The sequence below is a fragment of the Trifolium pratense genome, linkage group LG2 (assembly GCF_020283565.1).
Source record: "Trifolium pratense cultivar HEN17-A07 linkage group LG2, ARS_RC_1.1, whole genome shotgun sequence".
NCBI lineage: Eukaryota > Viridiplantae > Streptophyta > Magnoliopsida > Fabales > Fabaceae > Trifolium > Trifolium pratense.
The window spans coordinates 51,526,657-51,541,298 of NC_060060.1; the positions used below are offsets into that span (position 1 = coordinate 51,526,657).

The 14,642-nt window shown below is 33.5% G+C and overlaps 2 protein-coding genes across 2 annotated transcripts; one reads left to right on the forward strand and one right to left on the reverse strand.

The window, feature by feature from the left end:
* On the forward strand, positions 1–1,619 carry LOC123908001 (xyloglucan endotransglucosylase/hydrolase 2-like). Its single transcript, XM_045958495.1, has 3 exons — positions 1–411; positions 599–792; positions 1,044–1,619. The coding sequence occupies exons 1-3, from the start codon at positions 136–138 to the stop codon at positions 1,420–1,422; spliced, it is 849 nt and encodes a 282-aa protein (XP_045814451.1). The 5' UTR covers positions 1–135; the 3' UTR covers positions 1,423–1,619.
* Positions 1,620–1,698: 79 nt separating this feature from the next.
* Positions 1,699–10,567, reverse strand: LOC123907999 (protein PUTATIVE RECOMBINATION INITIATION DEFECT 1). The gene is made up of 9 exons (XM_045958493.1): positions 10,062–10,567; positions 9,449–9,561; positions 9,181–9,356; positions 8,459–8,767; positions 7,263–8,226; positions 6,474–7,167; positions 5,424–5,704; positions 3,765–4,431; positions 1,699–3,570 (listed from the first exon to the last, which is right to left on the reverse strand). Exons 1-9 carry the CDS (start codon positions 10,503–10,505, stop codon positions 3,328–3,330), a joined length of 3,891 nt encoding a protein of 1,296 aa, XP_045814449.1. The 5' UTR covers positions 10,506–10,567; the 3' UTR covers positions 1,699–3,327.
* Between the last annotated feature and the right edge of the window lie 4,075 nt (positions 10,568–14,642).

Below are 14,642 nucleotides of genomic sequence, written 5' to 3' on the forward strand. Positions count from 1 at the left end.
ACCCTAATCCCACAATTCACATTCAAATTTCCCTAACACACAAGTATATATACACCCTCTTTCTAACACATTCTTCACATCACAACATTTACTAAACATTTCTCTCTCACAAACATTTTTGTGTCTAATTAATTAATGGCTTCTTCTATTAGCATTCATAGTATGCTTATTGGAGTTGTGATAATTAGCTCCTTGATAGCTACATGTTCGGCCAACTTCTACCAAGACTTTGATCTAACATGGGGTGACCACCGTGCTAAGATATTCAATGGTGGTCAGCTTCTATCTCTTTCACTAGACAAAGTCTCTGGCTCTGGCTTCCAATCCAAGAAAGAGTACTTATTTGGTAGGATTGATATGCAACTCAAACTCGTTGCTGGGAACTCGGCCGGAACTGTCACTGCTTACTACGTAAGTTTTTTATTCTTTTCTTTACTTCCATACATAATATATTATATTCTTTTTCAAAAGCAACTTTAACATAACTTCATCATAACAAATACTTTTATGAGCATATTTTTTTGCTCTGCTGCTTATTTGCTTCTTAGTAAAAGTAACATAAACTTAATAATGTATTATCTTCATATATATGGTGCAGTTGTCATCACAAGGACCAACTCATGATGAAATTGATTTTGAGTTCTTGGGAAATGTTAGCGGTGACCCTTACATTCTTCACACAAATGTGTTTTCTCAAGGCAAAGGAAACAGAGAACAACAATTCTACCTCTGGTTTGACCCAACCAAGAACTTTCACACTTACTCTATCATTTGGAAGCCCCAACACATTATGTAAGTACTCAAATCAAAATGAACATGGTCATTATCGAATAAACAGCTTAGTTAAGCACTTATAACATAAACATTTAACATATAAGTATTATGTAACAAAATATAAAGTGAAGTCAAACTGTTTTCATATAAGTAATTAATAAAAATAGCTGAAAATAAGATTCTATAAGCTCTAGGAAATAATATTAATTAATTTGCTTACCTCTATTAATTTTGATAACTAAACTAACAATTCATATAATCAATTGCAGATTCTTGGTTGACAACATTCCCATAAGGATGTTCAAGAATGCTGAATCAGTTGGTGTTCCATTCCCAAAGAACCAACCAATGAGAATCTATTCAAGTCTCTGGAACGCAGATGATTGGGCTACAAGAGGTGGTTTGGTGAAAACTGATTGGTCAAAAGCACCCTTTACAGCTTACTACCGCAATTTCAAAGCCACTGAACTCTCCTCTGTCTCTTCCAATTCCTTCTCTGATTCTGCATTGCAGAACAACGAGCTTGATGCTTATGGTAGAAGAAGATTGAGATGGGTTCAAAAGTACTTCATGATTTATAACTACTGCAATGATCTTAAGCGATTCCCACAAGGTATTCCTGCTGAGTGCAGGCGTTCAAGGTTCTGAGAGATCAATCATGAAGAACTTATAATAGTGATGTTATATATATGTATTATACAAGGGTTCTGTCAAATGTAATCTTTTTGCGCCTGTTTTAATTTATTATTATTCTTTGATTTTATTTCTTCCTCTGTATTTTTTGGTGTCTATTTTATATAACACGTGATCAAATAAATCAAATTATTTGTACCACTTTCTTATCAGTTTCAGTCTTTTGAGAACACTATATATATTATATACTCTGTTTCGTATAAAACGTCAATAATGATCGATTCTATTAATTTCTATTATCAAGACCAATTTGACCAGCGATCTAATGAAACTAAATTGAAATATCTTATGCATATTGAACTCAACCTTGAACCTTCTTTACTTTATATAAGCATAATATTGAGTAACTATGGGTGATGCTTAAGATACAAGTTAAGAAACTAAAGAAAGAATTAAAAAATAGGATTAAATAAGTTTTTGGTCCCTATAAATATATCATATTTCGTTTTTAGTCTCTATAATTTGTCTTCAAAGGTCCTTTAAATATATTTGGTCAACATTTTTGGTTCCACTTTTAAAGCAACTCATGTGTATCCTTCGAACTTTTGAATGATTTTCGAAAAAATTTAGAATTTTTTAATGATGGATGAATTATATATATTTTTTTAAGTTATTGGTGCTTAAATATTCATATTTAATTCATCTTTCGTTAAAAAATTATAAATTGTTGCAGAAGAGATTCTTATAATATTATAAACATGTCGATAGTAGTCCCTAAACAATGAAAATACACCAATTTATTCCCGAAACAATAATGAAAAACGACAAAATAGTCCATACACATTCAACTTTTTTTTTGGTTACATACACCATTTCTTCTCTAATTAACAATCTCTTGTCTACTTACTTCAGTTTCAAATTGCACAACAAATTTTGTTTCAGACATGGTTGGCAGGTTGTTCAATGAAGTTGGTTCAAACTCAACAAGGCTGAGAAGTAATAGATCAATGTTTATAAAAGAAAGTTGAACATTTGTGGACTATTTTGTTATTTTTCATGATAGTTTATAGACTGAAATGATGTATTTATAATTTTGGGACTACTAACAATAACTTTAACGGGAGAGTTAGCAAGTGGATAAGTGGGGAACTCTGGGTTCGAACCCCGACCCCTACATATTTTAGTTGATTTTAATAGTTTAGGAATTAAACTAGTGAGAGAGCAATAATTTAGGGACAATTGACCGTTTATTCCAATTTGATATGTCCATTGTAAACCAACTTCCCCACTTTCGGGAGCTAACTCCTCGTCTTCTAGTAATCGCGTTCATAACCCGACCTCTCAATCTTCTCCTGCGCATTCTCTCATGTTGTCTGTGCTGCACTAAGAGTCATTCACCCATCTTTTTTCTATCTATTCTAAACTTTTATTCCCTCTTTGTGGTCTATAAACTATTGAATTAGAAAAAGTAAGAGATGACTGAACAAAAAGGGCAGGATAGGATTCTTAATTTTCTTATTTCCTAATAGGAGAAATATAAGGTAGAATGTGTGCATGGTTTTAACTTTTAGGAATAAAGGAAACTAAATTGACTACTATTCAAACTATTCAAACTAAATTGCATACTATTCAAACTAAATTGACTGAAAGTTTGAGTTACCTGAGTAGCAGAAACCAAACTTACATGTTATAATAAACACAGGCTCTTCATAGTGATTTCAGGTTCCCTCCATTTGTAGTATACTCCATTTAGCCATTGATCAATGGGCTAAAAGGAGAATTTATCAAATGGAGGGAACCTGACCTCCTTCATAGTCAGAATTATTTTGTTATTTTGTCGTGATACCCAGATGTGCCTTCCATTTTTACTAGTGGTCAGATCCAAGCATCCAATGGATTAGAGTTTCATCAACACTAAAGTTATCTACAGTTATCATCATCTACAGTCAAGGCACTGAAAAACAATTCTATTTCTTCCAAGAGCCTCTTGCTGCCCATGTTAAATCCCCTGGAATCCGTATCTAAATATGTCTCTGCTGACATCAAATCAATGAGATACCGGCAAACATCTCCAAGATTATATGGCATGGTGAGGACCTTCTTTATTGGTTCACTTGGGAGACTTTCTTGAGCATTGTTAGTGTACATATGTTTTCTGCATTCCTGTGAATATCATAAATGGCACAACTATGTAATCAATATTATTTAAATGTGTACCAGAACCTACATGTTTCCCATATTCTTCTTTCAGTAAATTGCCAATTATCAGAATCAATAGGACCTTATAGATTAGATACAAGTGGAAGAAATTTTCTATTGACTTTACAAATATAAAAAAGATGAAAAGAGCAAGTTACCTGCAGCATTTGATTTATAGTTGCAATTTGTTCAGTACTTAAGAAGTCAGATTTCAGTAGTTGTCGAAATAAAACCAAAATTTCCGGGCTCAAATTGGTAGCAGCAAGGTTCTCCAGTATGCCAGATATGCATGAATTATTAAACACGGATCTCATCCACTGGGGTATTTTATGCAGTTTCAGCAACGCAATAGCAACAAGGACTGCAGGCGTTTGACTGTTCATGAATGATTGTGATGCTAAGGCAGGAGCTGCCAAAGATACTGTCATCTCCTCCATAATCAATCTACACCAACTACTCTTTACTAACTGTTCCGTTTCCTTTGTCAGATTTTCCCACCGCAGAAGAATTGACAGGCAGAGTGCACAATTTGTAGCCACTCTCTGGTCATTATAAAATATCAGCCCTTCCAATATACTCCTTATGGACATTAAGTACCCAACGGTACATTTCAATTCTTCATGTTTACTGTTTATTTGATCTGATATTCTGTTGAACAATTCTAACAAGCTATAAGAAGCAACAATCTTGACCACAGGAGAACCAAAATGCAGAAGTCTGCACAAGTCATGACAACGGATACCTATGAAGGCTAGTGGTTCTGATGAATTCATTGAAACAAGGAAGTTTTGCCAGTCCACAAACCCTGGAAGGATAGCGTGCAAGCTAGAACAGAGAATTTAGCATCGACAACAGGTTAAAAATCACCTATATTTCTGTTACAAAATTGATAGATTTCTTTACATTTATAGTAAATTGTGAAGGAAGTAAAATGTAACAAGCATTTATTGTAAACATGTTAATTAAAAACTCAAAATAATACCTTCTAGATTAATTCTTGTGTAATCACAAACAAGTCCAGCAACTTTTTAATTTATAAAAATGGAAGTGTGAGTTGTAGCTACTAGCTAACTAGCTATAACATCTCAATTCATAACTACTGCTTTAATATTAGGTGCAAGTGCAACTCTGCTTTTGACCTTAATTGTCAAGCCTTAGTTCGTATATTTATGGTGTTTACTTTAATTTTTGACTGACTGCCATGATTATGGGTGAGGAGTTATGAGTTTAACTCCATGTTCATCCTAATTGATCGTTAATGAATTGATGTCATTGAATTATTGATAGCTTTTGAAGATGATGAAAAATAAAATCCACCAACTTCTCTTCTTTATCATGTGGTTCTAATTTCATATTTAATACTAACATTATCTGGTTAAGAACTAATTTTACATTACTCTGCTAATGGTTAGGGTAAGGGCTTAGTAAAGGATCTCTGGCTTGGAAGGATGTTCTTTCCCATGCCCATTTGTTTTCTTAGAAACTAAGTTAACTAACTAGTTATTATTAAAATATTATCTGTTCTCTTATAAATGTATAAGTAAAAAAATTGAATAAAAAATCATATTAAAATATTGATATATTCAGTATTTTAAGGTGTGCTTATCTTGAATATATCCATTATTGCCATATTCAGTATTGAAAAAAGATGGTGCTTAAGGTGTGTTTTTAAAATTGTTTTTCCATAGTCCCTATCATTCATTAATGGTACAAGAAGTATGCATTCTCAGTTAGTCCATCGGATGTACAACAATATATCTATTTAAAATATTTTAAGTGCAGTTTTATTTTACCACTATTGATGCAAGCCGGCTTACCTTTTGATAGCGAAGTAATGAAGCAAAAGAACAAATATTAAAGTTTCTCCGGTACTTGTTCCCTCGTCATGCTCAATCAAAGAAGGTCCTTTTGACAAAGCTGCAAAGACTATAGTATTGACAACAGAGATTATACACGTGTTAAAAAGAATGGGCTTTGAAGTCTCTTCAAGTACTTTATTGGTGGAAAGATGTAAAATCAAGGAAAGAATGCCAATCACGAAGAGACTTTCTTGACTTAAGATATTTGCTTCTTTTGGTGGAATAGAGTACCCCATCATCTGCAGAAGTGGTACGTGCTGTTAGAACTAACAAAAATCATTGACCAAATCTCCGAATTTTCTAAGTTTAGGGATGATCGATACAAATTTATTGTGGATATATTGCAGCATCAGAACATAATATTTGCATTCCACCTCATCTCTACCTATTTTTAGTCTACTTTTATTTGTTTCTTGTATTTTAGATTTTGCCAATTCAGTTCCAACATTTTGAAATCATGCATGTAATCCATCTCCATTTGTTTGGACCTCATATATCTAGTTATAATGTCATACAGTTCACGTTTTCCCATATGTGATGAGCATTGCATTCCACATATCAGTATTATTTTCCATATATACGGCTTTTCCTTGCCAAAAATATGGATCAATTGATGTTAAATAACATCCTTCAGGATTTCAAATTTTAAAATTAGGAAAATGATATCCATATCAACAAAACTTAATAATATCCTAGTCAAAGAGAGACGGACAGATTACAGACCACATTTAATCTGATAAATACCCAGGTAAATTGGCACAAATAGAAAATCCAGGGACTAATTCTAAAGCAACAGTAAATTGGAAGGATCAAAATTACTCTGTATCTAGCTAGCCAAATAAAAAATACAGAGGTCACTCTAAATGGAAAGTGAAGCCCATAGACCACAGTTGGAAGTATCTAATCACACAGTGGTGATTAAATTTATACAATCTTAACAACTTTTTATGATAAATTAACATTTTAGTTAATGAAAATAGGATGCATAATGGAAGTTCAGTTACTCACCTTCATGGCTACTGCAACCCAACTCTGATCAGTTGATAGTGTTTTAGGATGCACTGAACTCAGAGTGTTAAAAACCAAAATCAAGATAGACATGAAAGTTGTTGTTGAGAAGCAACAAGTCCCGATTGTTGTTCCTATTCCATGCAAAGATAGCTGGTCAGAAGTAGCTGGACAAATATGAATCATAGTTGCCATTAGATTCAGAACAGATATTATGTCATGTTCCTGGTCTTCTTCCTCAGCGAGCTGTGCCAATAAGCATACGAAAATTCTAGCTCCATAGTTATTTTCAGTGGATACTAACTCTGCAAGTGTCTGTACATTCACAGTTTGGTTACTGTTTCCAATAATCATGCCATCCCCTTCTAGGTTATAGTTTCTGCAAAATTTCAAAATCTGATGACACAGTGATTTTATTATATTCTCTTGTTGAAACAACCAATTCAATGATACTGTGTGAATTCTTGCAGAAAGTAAATCCCATTCACCATTGTTTATGAGCTGGAATATAATCACCTCAGCTTCTCGACTATAGTGAATTTGGTAGTTCATGTTGCCAATCCCCCTCAACAAGCAGTAGAGATTCACCAGTCGAGTCACCGTCAAATTATCAGTTGTCCAATTATGAAAATCACTGCTATTAAGAAGAACATATTGTTCAAGAGAAGCTAAAACCAACTTATCATCTGCAAGTCTGGCAAAGAAAATTAGACAACGGTTAGTCAAAAGAGATGTGGATGAATTGCCAATAAGTGCAATAGGAGTCAAATGGATTTGGCAGTTCTCTACCTTTCATCATATATTGAACTGGTGTACATAATTAGCAAAGCAGCAGATTGACAAGAAGAAAAATCTAAACTGTCTGCACTCCTTTGCCCTAGCATAAAGAGTAAATCGACAGGATCAGAAGGCAGGTGTAAAGCAGCATCTCTAATAGGTTGTCCAGTATCATTTCCCAATAGAGAATCTATGAGTGAACCAAGTAACAAATATATTCTATGTTTCATCCTATCTCCTGCAAATAATCCCAGACATCCATATGAAAAACTGAACCAGCGGAATGACATCAAGGTCTCTGCAAATTCCCTAGAATTAATAGTACAATGCAGAAGCAGTATCGAATGAAAGATTTCCAGCAAGCCCAGGATAATTTCTTCTTCCATTTCGTTGATGCCAGTTGCAAGCCAAGGCAGTAAATGTGTTCGGCATATATCTAGAATGCCGCTTCTAAGTTCTAGTTTGCTAGTGTGAAAGGAGTTTCCATCATGACTGTACGCATATGCCTCTTTAAGTAGGTACAAGCATTGCAGAATTTGATTGATATTCCTCTCAGAAACATAGAGACAAGCTAAAATGGCATGTTTGACTGCTTCCTCAATTGATTTTGACATATCTAAAGCTCCATTATAAGATGGAGATCTCATAAGAGCCACAAATACTGAACAAGCCATTATAAACGTCTCAGGAATCATACCCATCTCCCCATCAGAATGCTTTATAAGCATTCTTATCAAGATGTGGACAAGTTCCTCCAGCTGAGAAGTTGATACAGCTCCAGGGCACTCAGAAATGCATTCATAAATGAGCTTCAGTGTCTCGTATTGAACTGGATGAAAAGGAACTTCAGTCACATAACGCAGTACTGGAACTAGAGTTGAAAACCCAACAACCAGCCTCGGTCTAAAAGCTTCCTCTGAATTTGATAAAAGATTTAGTACCTGAAGGCACATCTTGACTGCCGGATCTTTATTCTCTGTTCGTTGACAAAATAATTAGTAAGCTGCCTAGTTATAACAGTATGGACCAAATAAAGTTCTGCATTCACAGACTTTTAATGGGAAAAGATAAGCCAAGCAAAATTAAAATACTGTAAACTTTATTCAGATAATGAGGCTATAAAGTAAACAAAATTTCCCACATAGCTACAGAAATATCCCTTTAATCAAGGCAAAGAATGCCAGCGTATTTCTGCATAAAGTTCTCACCTGATAATCTCAAAATTTCAAATAAATAATCTGCAATATTTTCTTCCACCAAGACTTGAATCTGATTTCCTGAAGTCCCAACTGAAGACAAATAATGAAAGAGCAAATCTAGAGTGCCGATTTGGACTTGACTGTCTGATGAAAGTAATGGGCCTTTGATTGCTTCAGCAAACAGATTAACCAGAGATGCTCCTTTGGCTCCATCTTCAGTTTCAATGGAATTAACTTCACCAGGTAAAGACATGCTACCAATATCATATGCAGATTCTTCACTGAGCAACTGTCTTCGAGCCAGCATTGTCAAAAGTGCTGATGGGCAATAGAGGACTGTTAGTCATAATAAGGCAAGAATGGAAGTTGAATAGAAAATTATCTTACTAAAAATATATTATGTAAACGGTGGCTACATTGACTTCTAAGTTCTAACTCTCCTTGGAATGATTAATGTTAATCACTTGTGCTTGTGCATTAAGCGAGCACTTAGCAATGCATCCTTTTTAGAGAGATTCTAGCAGGAAATCAATCTTTCCGCTGACATTCATGACATAACTTGGTCATCAAAAGAGATGTATGACATGGAACATGGGCCTCTAAACATCAATGTTATCTTTGTTTCTATCTAGATGAGTACACAAAAGGAAAAAAAGAATCTCCTACAGTCGTTGTCGGTCCGAAATTGGCTTAACAAAGGGAAATACTGAAATTAAAAATCGATAACGAACCAATACAATTCAAGCGAACATCATCATTTTGAGTCTTCAATAGAACATCTCCTAACAGGTACAAAAGCTTTGGACAAAAGGGAATCAACATATCACTTCCATCACCCTCGTCCGATGTACTCTGAAGAACAGAGAGTTTGTAAAGCACAAAAAGGACTTCTCCACGAATCTCCTCACTGCACACAGAGTAAAAGACTCACAAATTATAAAACAAACCTAAAAGTGAAAAAATCATGGCAAGATGACAACATTCACTACATTTTCTCACCTTGGCAATTGAAGACCAGTAACAAGAACGGAAATGAGACCATATATATCTTTGATGTGCACATGGAGATCATCCTCCTTTTCACAATTCAGAAGAATCCCTAGGCAGTGAAGCTTTACACACAGTAGCATCAGAACAACAGAAACAGTTCATGAAACTTTTCATTCACTTTATATTAACATTTTTATTTTATAAATCCTCAAATTAAGAGGCTAATCAATGCATGCAAATAATAGATTCTCACCTATTAAAAAAAAAATAGATCCGCAAATTAAAAGGCTAATCAAGCATCGATTATGTAGAAGCTGAACAAGTAAAGGCTAATCAATGCATGCAAATAATAGATCCTCAAATTATTTGTACTAATATTCACTGATTTCAGATCATCCATATGTTCATGTAGTATTAAGTATTAACCACTAGTAGCATTTAGTGCGGAAATAATCAAGTAACACCTAATCAATGAATTCACAGAATAGATCCTCAAATTAATTATACTAATATATTCACAGATTTCAGGTATAGATTCAGTGTATTAACTAACATTTAGCAATTGCAATCGAGTAATAATCAACAAATAGAACTTAAGATCGGAAACTAAAAATGAAATTACCGTGTGCAACTGCCGTGGACTCCAACCTAAAGCACCGGAAGAAATTCGATCTGAAACCCTAGCAACGAATTCACGGCAAACGGAAGCATCCGATGAAGCAGAGAGGTTAACGATGAGATGAACGAGTTGTTCCGCGATAGGTTCATCGTCGAAAGAGGAGAGAGCGGTAACGAGAGGGGAAACGAGGAAGTGAGGATGAAAAGTAACGATAGAGTGAAGGAATTGAGGTATTGAGAGAGAACGAGAGAGTTGAGAGAGAGCGTAAGAGACATGGATAGTTGGAGAAAGAGGATTTGAGATTAGATTGGAGAAACACACGAGGCAGATTGTGCCGCCTTGGTTTGTTTGTAGGTTTAGAGTAGAACGGTGGCCTTGAGAACAACACCACCGTGAATCGCCGTCGTCATCGAAATCTATGTTCTGTGAATTGATGTCCATGTACATTCTTTGCTTTCAAAAATCACTACAATGGAGAATGGCGCCAAAATGGTTTTGCAAGTGTGTTTCGTTTAGGGTGGTTAGAATTGAGCGGGTATAAGAATAATACCAGCAACACACTCTTTAACAAACACACTTCAACACACTCTCTTTTATCGGTTGAAATTCACACGGGTCCCATAAAAAAATGTTGAACCATATAACTTTTATGGGACCCATATAAATTTTAACCAATAGAAGAGAGTGTGTTAGAGTGTGTTTGTTAAAGAGTGTGTTGCTAGCACTCCTCATGGTATAATTGAGTTTGACATAATTAATTTTGAGTAAAAGTGAGTTGAATGTAAATTGATTTATATTTGGATACATTTAGTAAAAGTGATTTTCACCAATTTATAGTGTTTGGATAATTTGGATCAAAATTGCTTTTGAGATGTCTAATTACCAAAATGGTTTTTTTAATTTAACTAACAATCAACAATTTAAAAAAAAACCACATATAAAAAATTATGAACAAAAATCAGTGAAGCCCAACCCAAGAGTAAAAAAAATTAAAAAAAAATCATTCAATCATTCAATGAAATCACATGCTCTCTCCAGATTCTTCCATCAAACGTTAGTTTTTCTGCCATTTCGATCTCTTAATATTCTTCTATCATTTCTTCTTCTCCAATATCTCAATATACTTCTCTCATTCTACAACTTCTCCATCACTCAATACTTGTGTGATAACAAAGGGAAAAGACCAGATCTGTATGGGTACGTGATTGAGTTTCAGAGTGAAAGGACAAGCTGGTTGAAGTGGTGAATCTGGGCAACGGAGCAGAAACCTATTTATGTGTAGGAATTTGGGAAGGATTTATGGGTAGTTTGGTAGGTTTACATGTCTCTGAAGATTATTTCTTTGGATTCGATTTTACATTGACGCAGAAGCTCCAATTTGTGGCTTTGAAAAGACTCGTGTTTGGAGTTAGAATCACGTTTAAGGGACTTGATTTTGCAAGTTATCCAAACATCCACAAATGGTTTGAAATCGCGTCTGAAACTGAAAACTAGCGTTTGGGACTTACAAACGCAAAACCAAACAGACACCAAAGTAGTTTAGGTTTTAGCTTATTAGGGTGTTGTTAGTTGTTATTGTTACTTACACCTCGGCTCTTTTATAGTCACACCCACTCTTTCTCTTTTTGTCTATAGTCCAAACAGAATTTCAGTTAAAAAAAAAATTAAATAAATGAGATTACCAAGTTTTGAACTCGATCTCTATAACATTTAATGTTTTTACGCACATGGAGGCAAAATATGTCTTATTATATTAATCTATTTATTTAAATTTCTCCCTAATTCACCACCCTATAGCCTATAGGTCTTTGAAGTGTTGTTTAAATTGAATTTGACGTTCAAAATCATACGATCCAAATCCAAAAATAACGTCATATTAATTTTGCTTTAACAAAAACAGTATGTATTAGTAATAATATTCATCATACAATTAAACTTTTTTTTTTCAATATCTGACTTTATCTCTGATTTATATGTCATAAACTAGAAGAATAATGTCTATGATATTGATTAATTAAAAAATTAAAAAAAATGTTTTCTTTCCAGTAGTTTAATGGCTAAACTCACATTATAAGTAAGAAGAATTTGGAGTTTGAATTCTGACCCCTCCAATAATATTTCTATTAAAAAGTACTTCCTCCGGACACAAATATAAGAAAAAATAACTGTTTACGCGGTGTTTAAGAAATTTAGTTAAGTGTAGTCAATTTTCTTCATTTAATGCAAAACATGAATTTAGTTTACTATATTACCCTTTGAAAAGTGATTTATACCTTGGAAATCACATAAACTTTTGAAAAGTGAAATAATTAAATAAGGGTATATTAGAAATAGTAGTATTAATTAGTTTAAAAGTAGTTGACTTTTACTTATATTTGTGTCCAAATTTTGAAGTGTTTTTTTTCTTATATTTGTGTCCGGAGGGAGTATCAATTAAGTTATCCTATCGGGGCAATTATAAAACAAAGTATTTTTTTTTTGGTAATAATAAAACATTAAAACAAATATTTAGGTTAAACGATTTTATGAACTAAATGTCTTAAAAGGCCTTGGGTAATACACTAGAGGTTCTGGGTTCAGTCATGAGTTCATTGTAAAACAAAAAAAGGCATGATTGTATCAGTTGGGTTTTAGTCTTTCGTCCGAATTTATAAGAAAAATATATTTATTTTTTAAAATTATAAGAAAAAAATTATTTCTATTTTTTTTTAATATTCTTTTCTATGTTAGTAGAGTACTGGAGTCACTGGATTAATAGTCTTTTATATGTTCTCCTGTGTCGCGATGTATAGCGGTGTATGTGGGTTGGGTTGAGTTGGGTTTGGTCAAAACCAAAATCCGAATTACATAAGGTATTTTGGATTGAGTCCAGTAAAATAACCATTCATTACAACATTGGGTCGAGTTGGGTAAATCCATTAATTTTCGGGTTGGGTTGGATAATGGGTTACCCAAATTATTTTTCTATTTTTTTAATATTAAATATCTAAATGTCGAATCATCATATTTTTTTTCTTCATAAAAGTAACTTAACCATTGTATTTTCTTGAAAAACAATGTATTTTTTCATTATAAAAAATAATCACCAATTTTTAGTGTAAACCCACTAATTTACAAGTTGGATAATGTGTTACTCAAATGATTGTTTTGCTTTTTTTAATATCAAATGAAAAAACGATGATTCATCATATTTGTTATAAAAATTATTCAATCTTTCTATATTTTTTTGAAATAGTGCGATGAATCATCATATTTACTTATTAAAATTATTCAATTTTTTTATTTTCTTAAAAAATAGTATAACTTATTTTCACTATAAAAAATATTTAACGATCAAATGAAAAAACTGTTACTGATTTCATAAAAAAAATTCAAAAAACCAAAGCACCAATGGGTCGGTAGATTTTTTGGGTTGGGTCCGGTTTTACCCGAAACCCAATTTTTTTAATTATATTTTCATTTTTGAAATCCATATTCACCAATTACCCGAGTCAACCCACTTTTTTGGGTTGGATTGGATGAGTTTGATCGGGTCTACCGGATTTGCCCAACCGATGTACACCCCTACTTCTTGCTCCTTCTACGAGTGGGAGGTGCAACATATTGGTTGTTGGAGGAGCCGACAGAGGTTGGTAGAGGTTAGTGTTGGCTTCTATTGACTTTGGTTGATGGATTGACTGATCTTGTCTTTCTTCTCTTTTCATTTGGGCTTAGCCCGCCTCATAGGATGAGAGGCCTAACACGCCAAAGTGATCAATATTCCGGTATACTTCCCTCTTATATTAAAACCTACATTCCTCTTCTTTAATAAACATTTAACATCCTCAAAAAATTTAATGCATATTGTTCTGGATTGGGCCTGGCGTCAAGCTCGGCCCAATAGCACTTTGGCCCGATGCTACACATTCCTGCTCAGCGACTACAGAAGTGGACACTTATGTAACTACCGAAATTGCATTGATTAAAATTTTTGAAATTTTTTTAATTCTATTAAATCATGTGATATTTTATAATTGATTGGTCGATTTATTTTGAACAAAAATGTGGATAATAGGTATCGACATGAATACTAAGGTACTCATAAATATTAAAACGGGTACAAAGGTTATGAGTGTATAAAAATTATAACTATAGTATCTACTCATCGTCAGTCACGTCTCTTATATATTTATCTTTCTTGTTAGAAAAGAAAAAAAACGATTATAGTCCGCATGGAAATTAATTTGTCATGCATTTTTTTATAAAAATTCGTCAAAATAGTGTTTATTATTGTTTTGATAGAGTTTTTTTTTGGTTGACAAATGGTCAAATAATTTTTTATCGAGCTAAGTATTCTCATGTTTAGTTTTATGACCAAGTCAAGCCTAATTATTTATTGGAAAATGCTAAACAGTGTCCCCGGGGCACTGTTTAAGGAACCAAATATAGTAATATCATATTGAAGTTTGTGCAGTCAACGCCTCAAAAATGTAAACAGTGTTATTTTTAATTTTAAAATTTCGTTTTTGGGTTTCCTTAACCAGTACTCTGGAGACACCGGTTAGCATGACCTTATTTATTTTGATAAGGAGTTGAAGAGTTAAA

Bases quoted from the DNA above. Each gene is read 5' to 3' on its own strand.
- LOC123907999 (XM_045958493.1), bottom strand. From the start codon at position 10,505: ATGTACATGGACATCAATTCACAGAACATAGATTTCGATGACGACGGC. The intron at 9,357-9,448 runs GTGAGAAAATGT...CTCTGTGTGCAG, and splicing joins ACTGGTCTTCAATTGCCAAG to TGAGGAGATTCGTGGAGAAG. The intron at 7,168-7,262 runs GTAGAGAACTGC...TTTCTTTGCCAG, and splicing joins AGTTCAATATATGATGAAAG to ACTTGCAGATGATAAGTTGG.
- LOC123908001 (XM_045958495.1), top strand. From the start codon at position 136: ATGGCTTCTTCTATTAGCATTCATAGTATGCTTATTGGAGTTGTGATA. The intron at 412-598 runs GTAAGTTTTTTA...TATATGGTGCAG, and splicing joins GAACTGTCACTGCTTACTAC to TTGTCATCACAAGGACCAAC. The intron at 793-1,043 runs GTAAGTACTCAA...AATCAATTGCAG, and splicing joins TGGAAGCCCCAACACATTAT to ATTCTTGGTTGACAACATTC.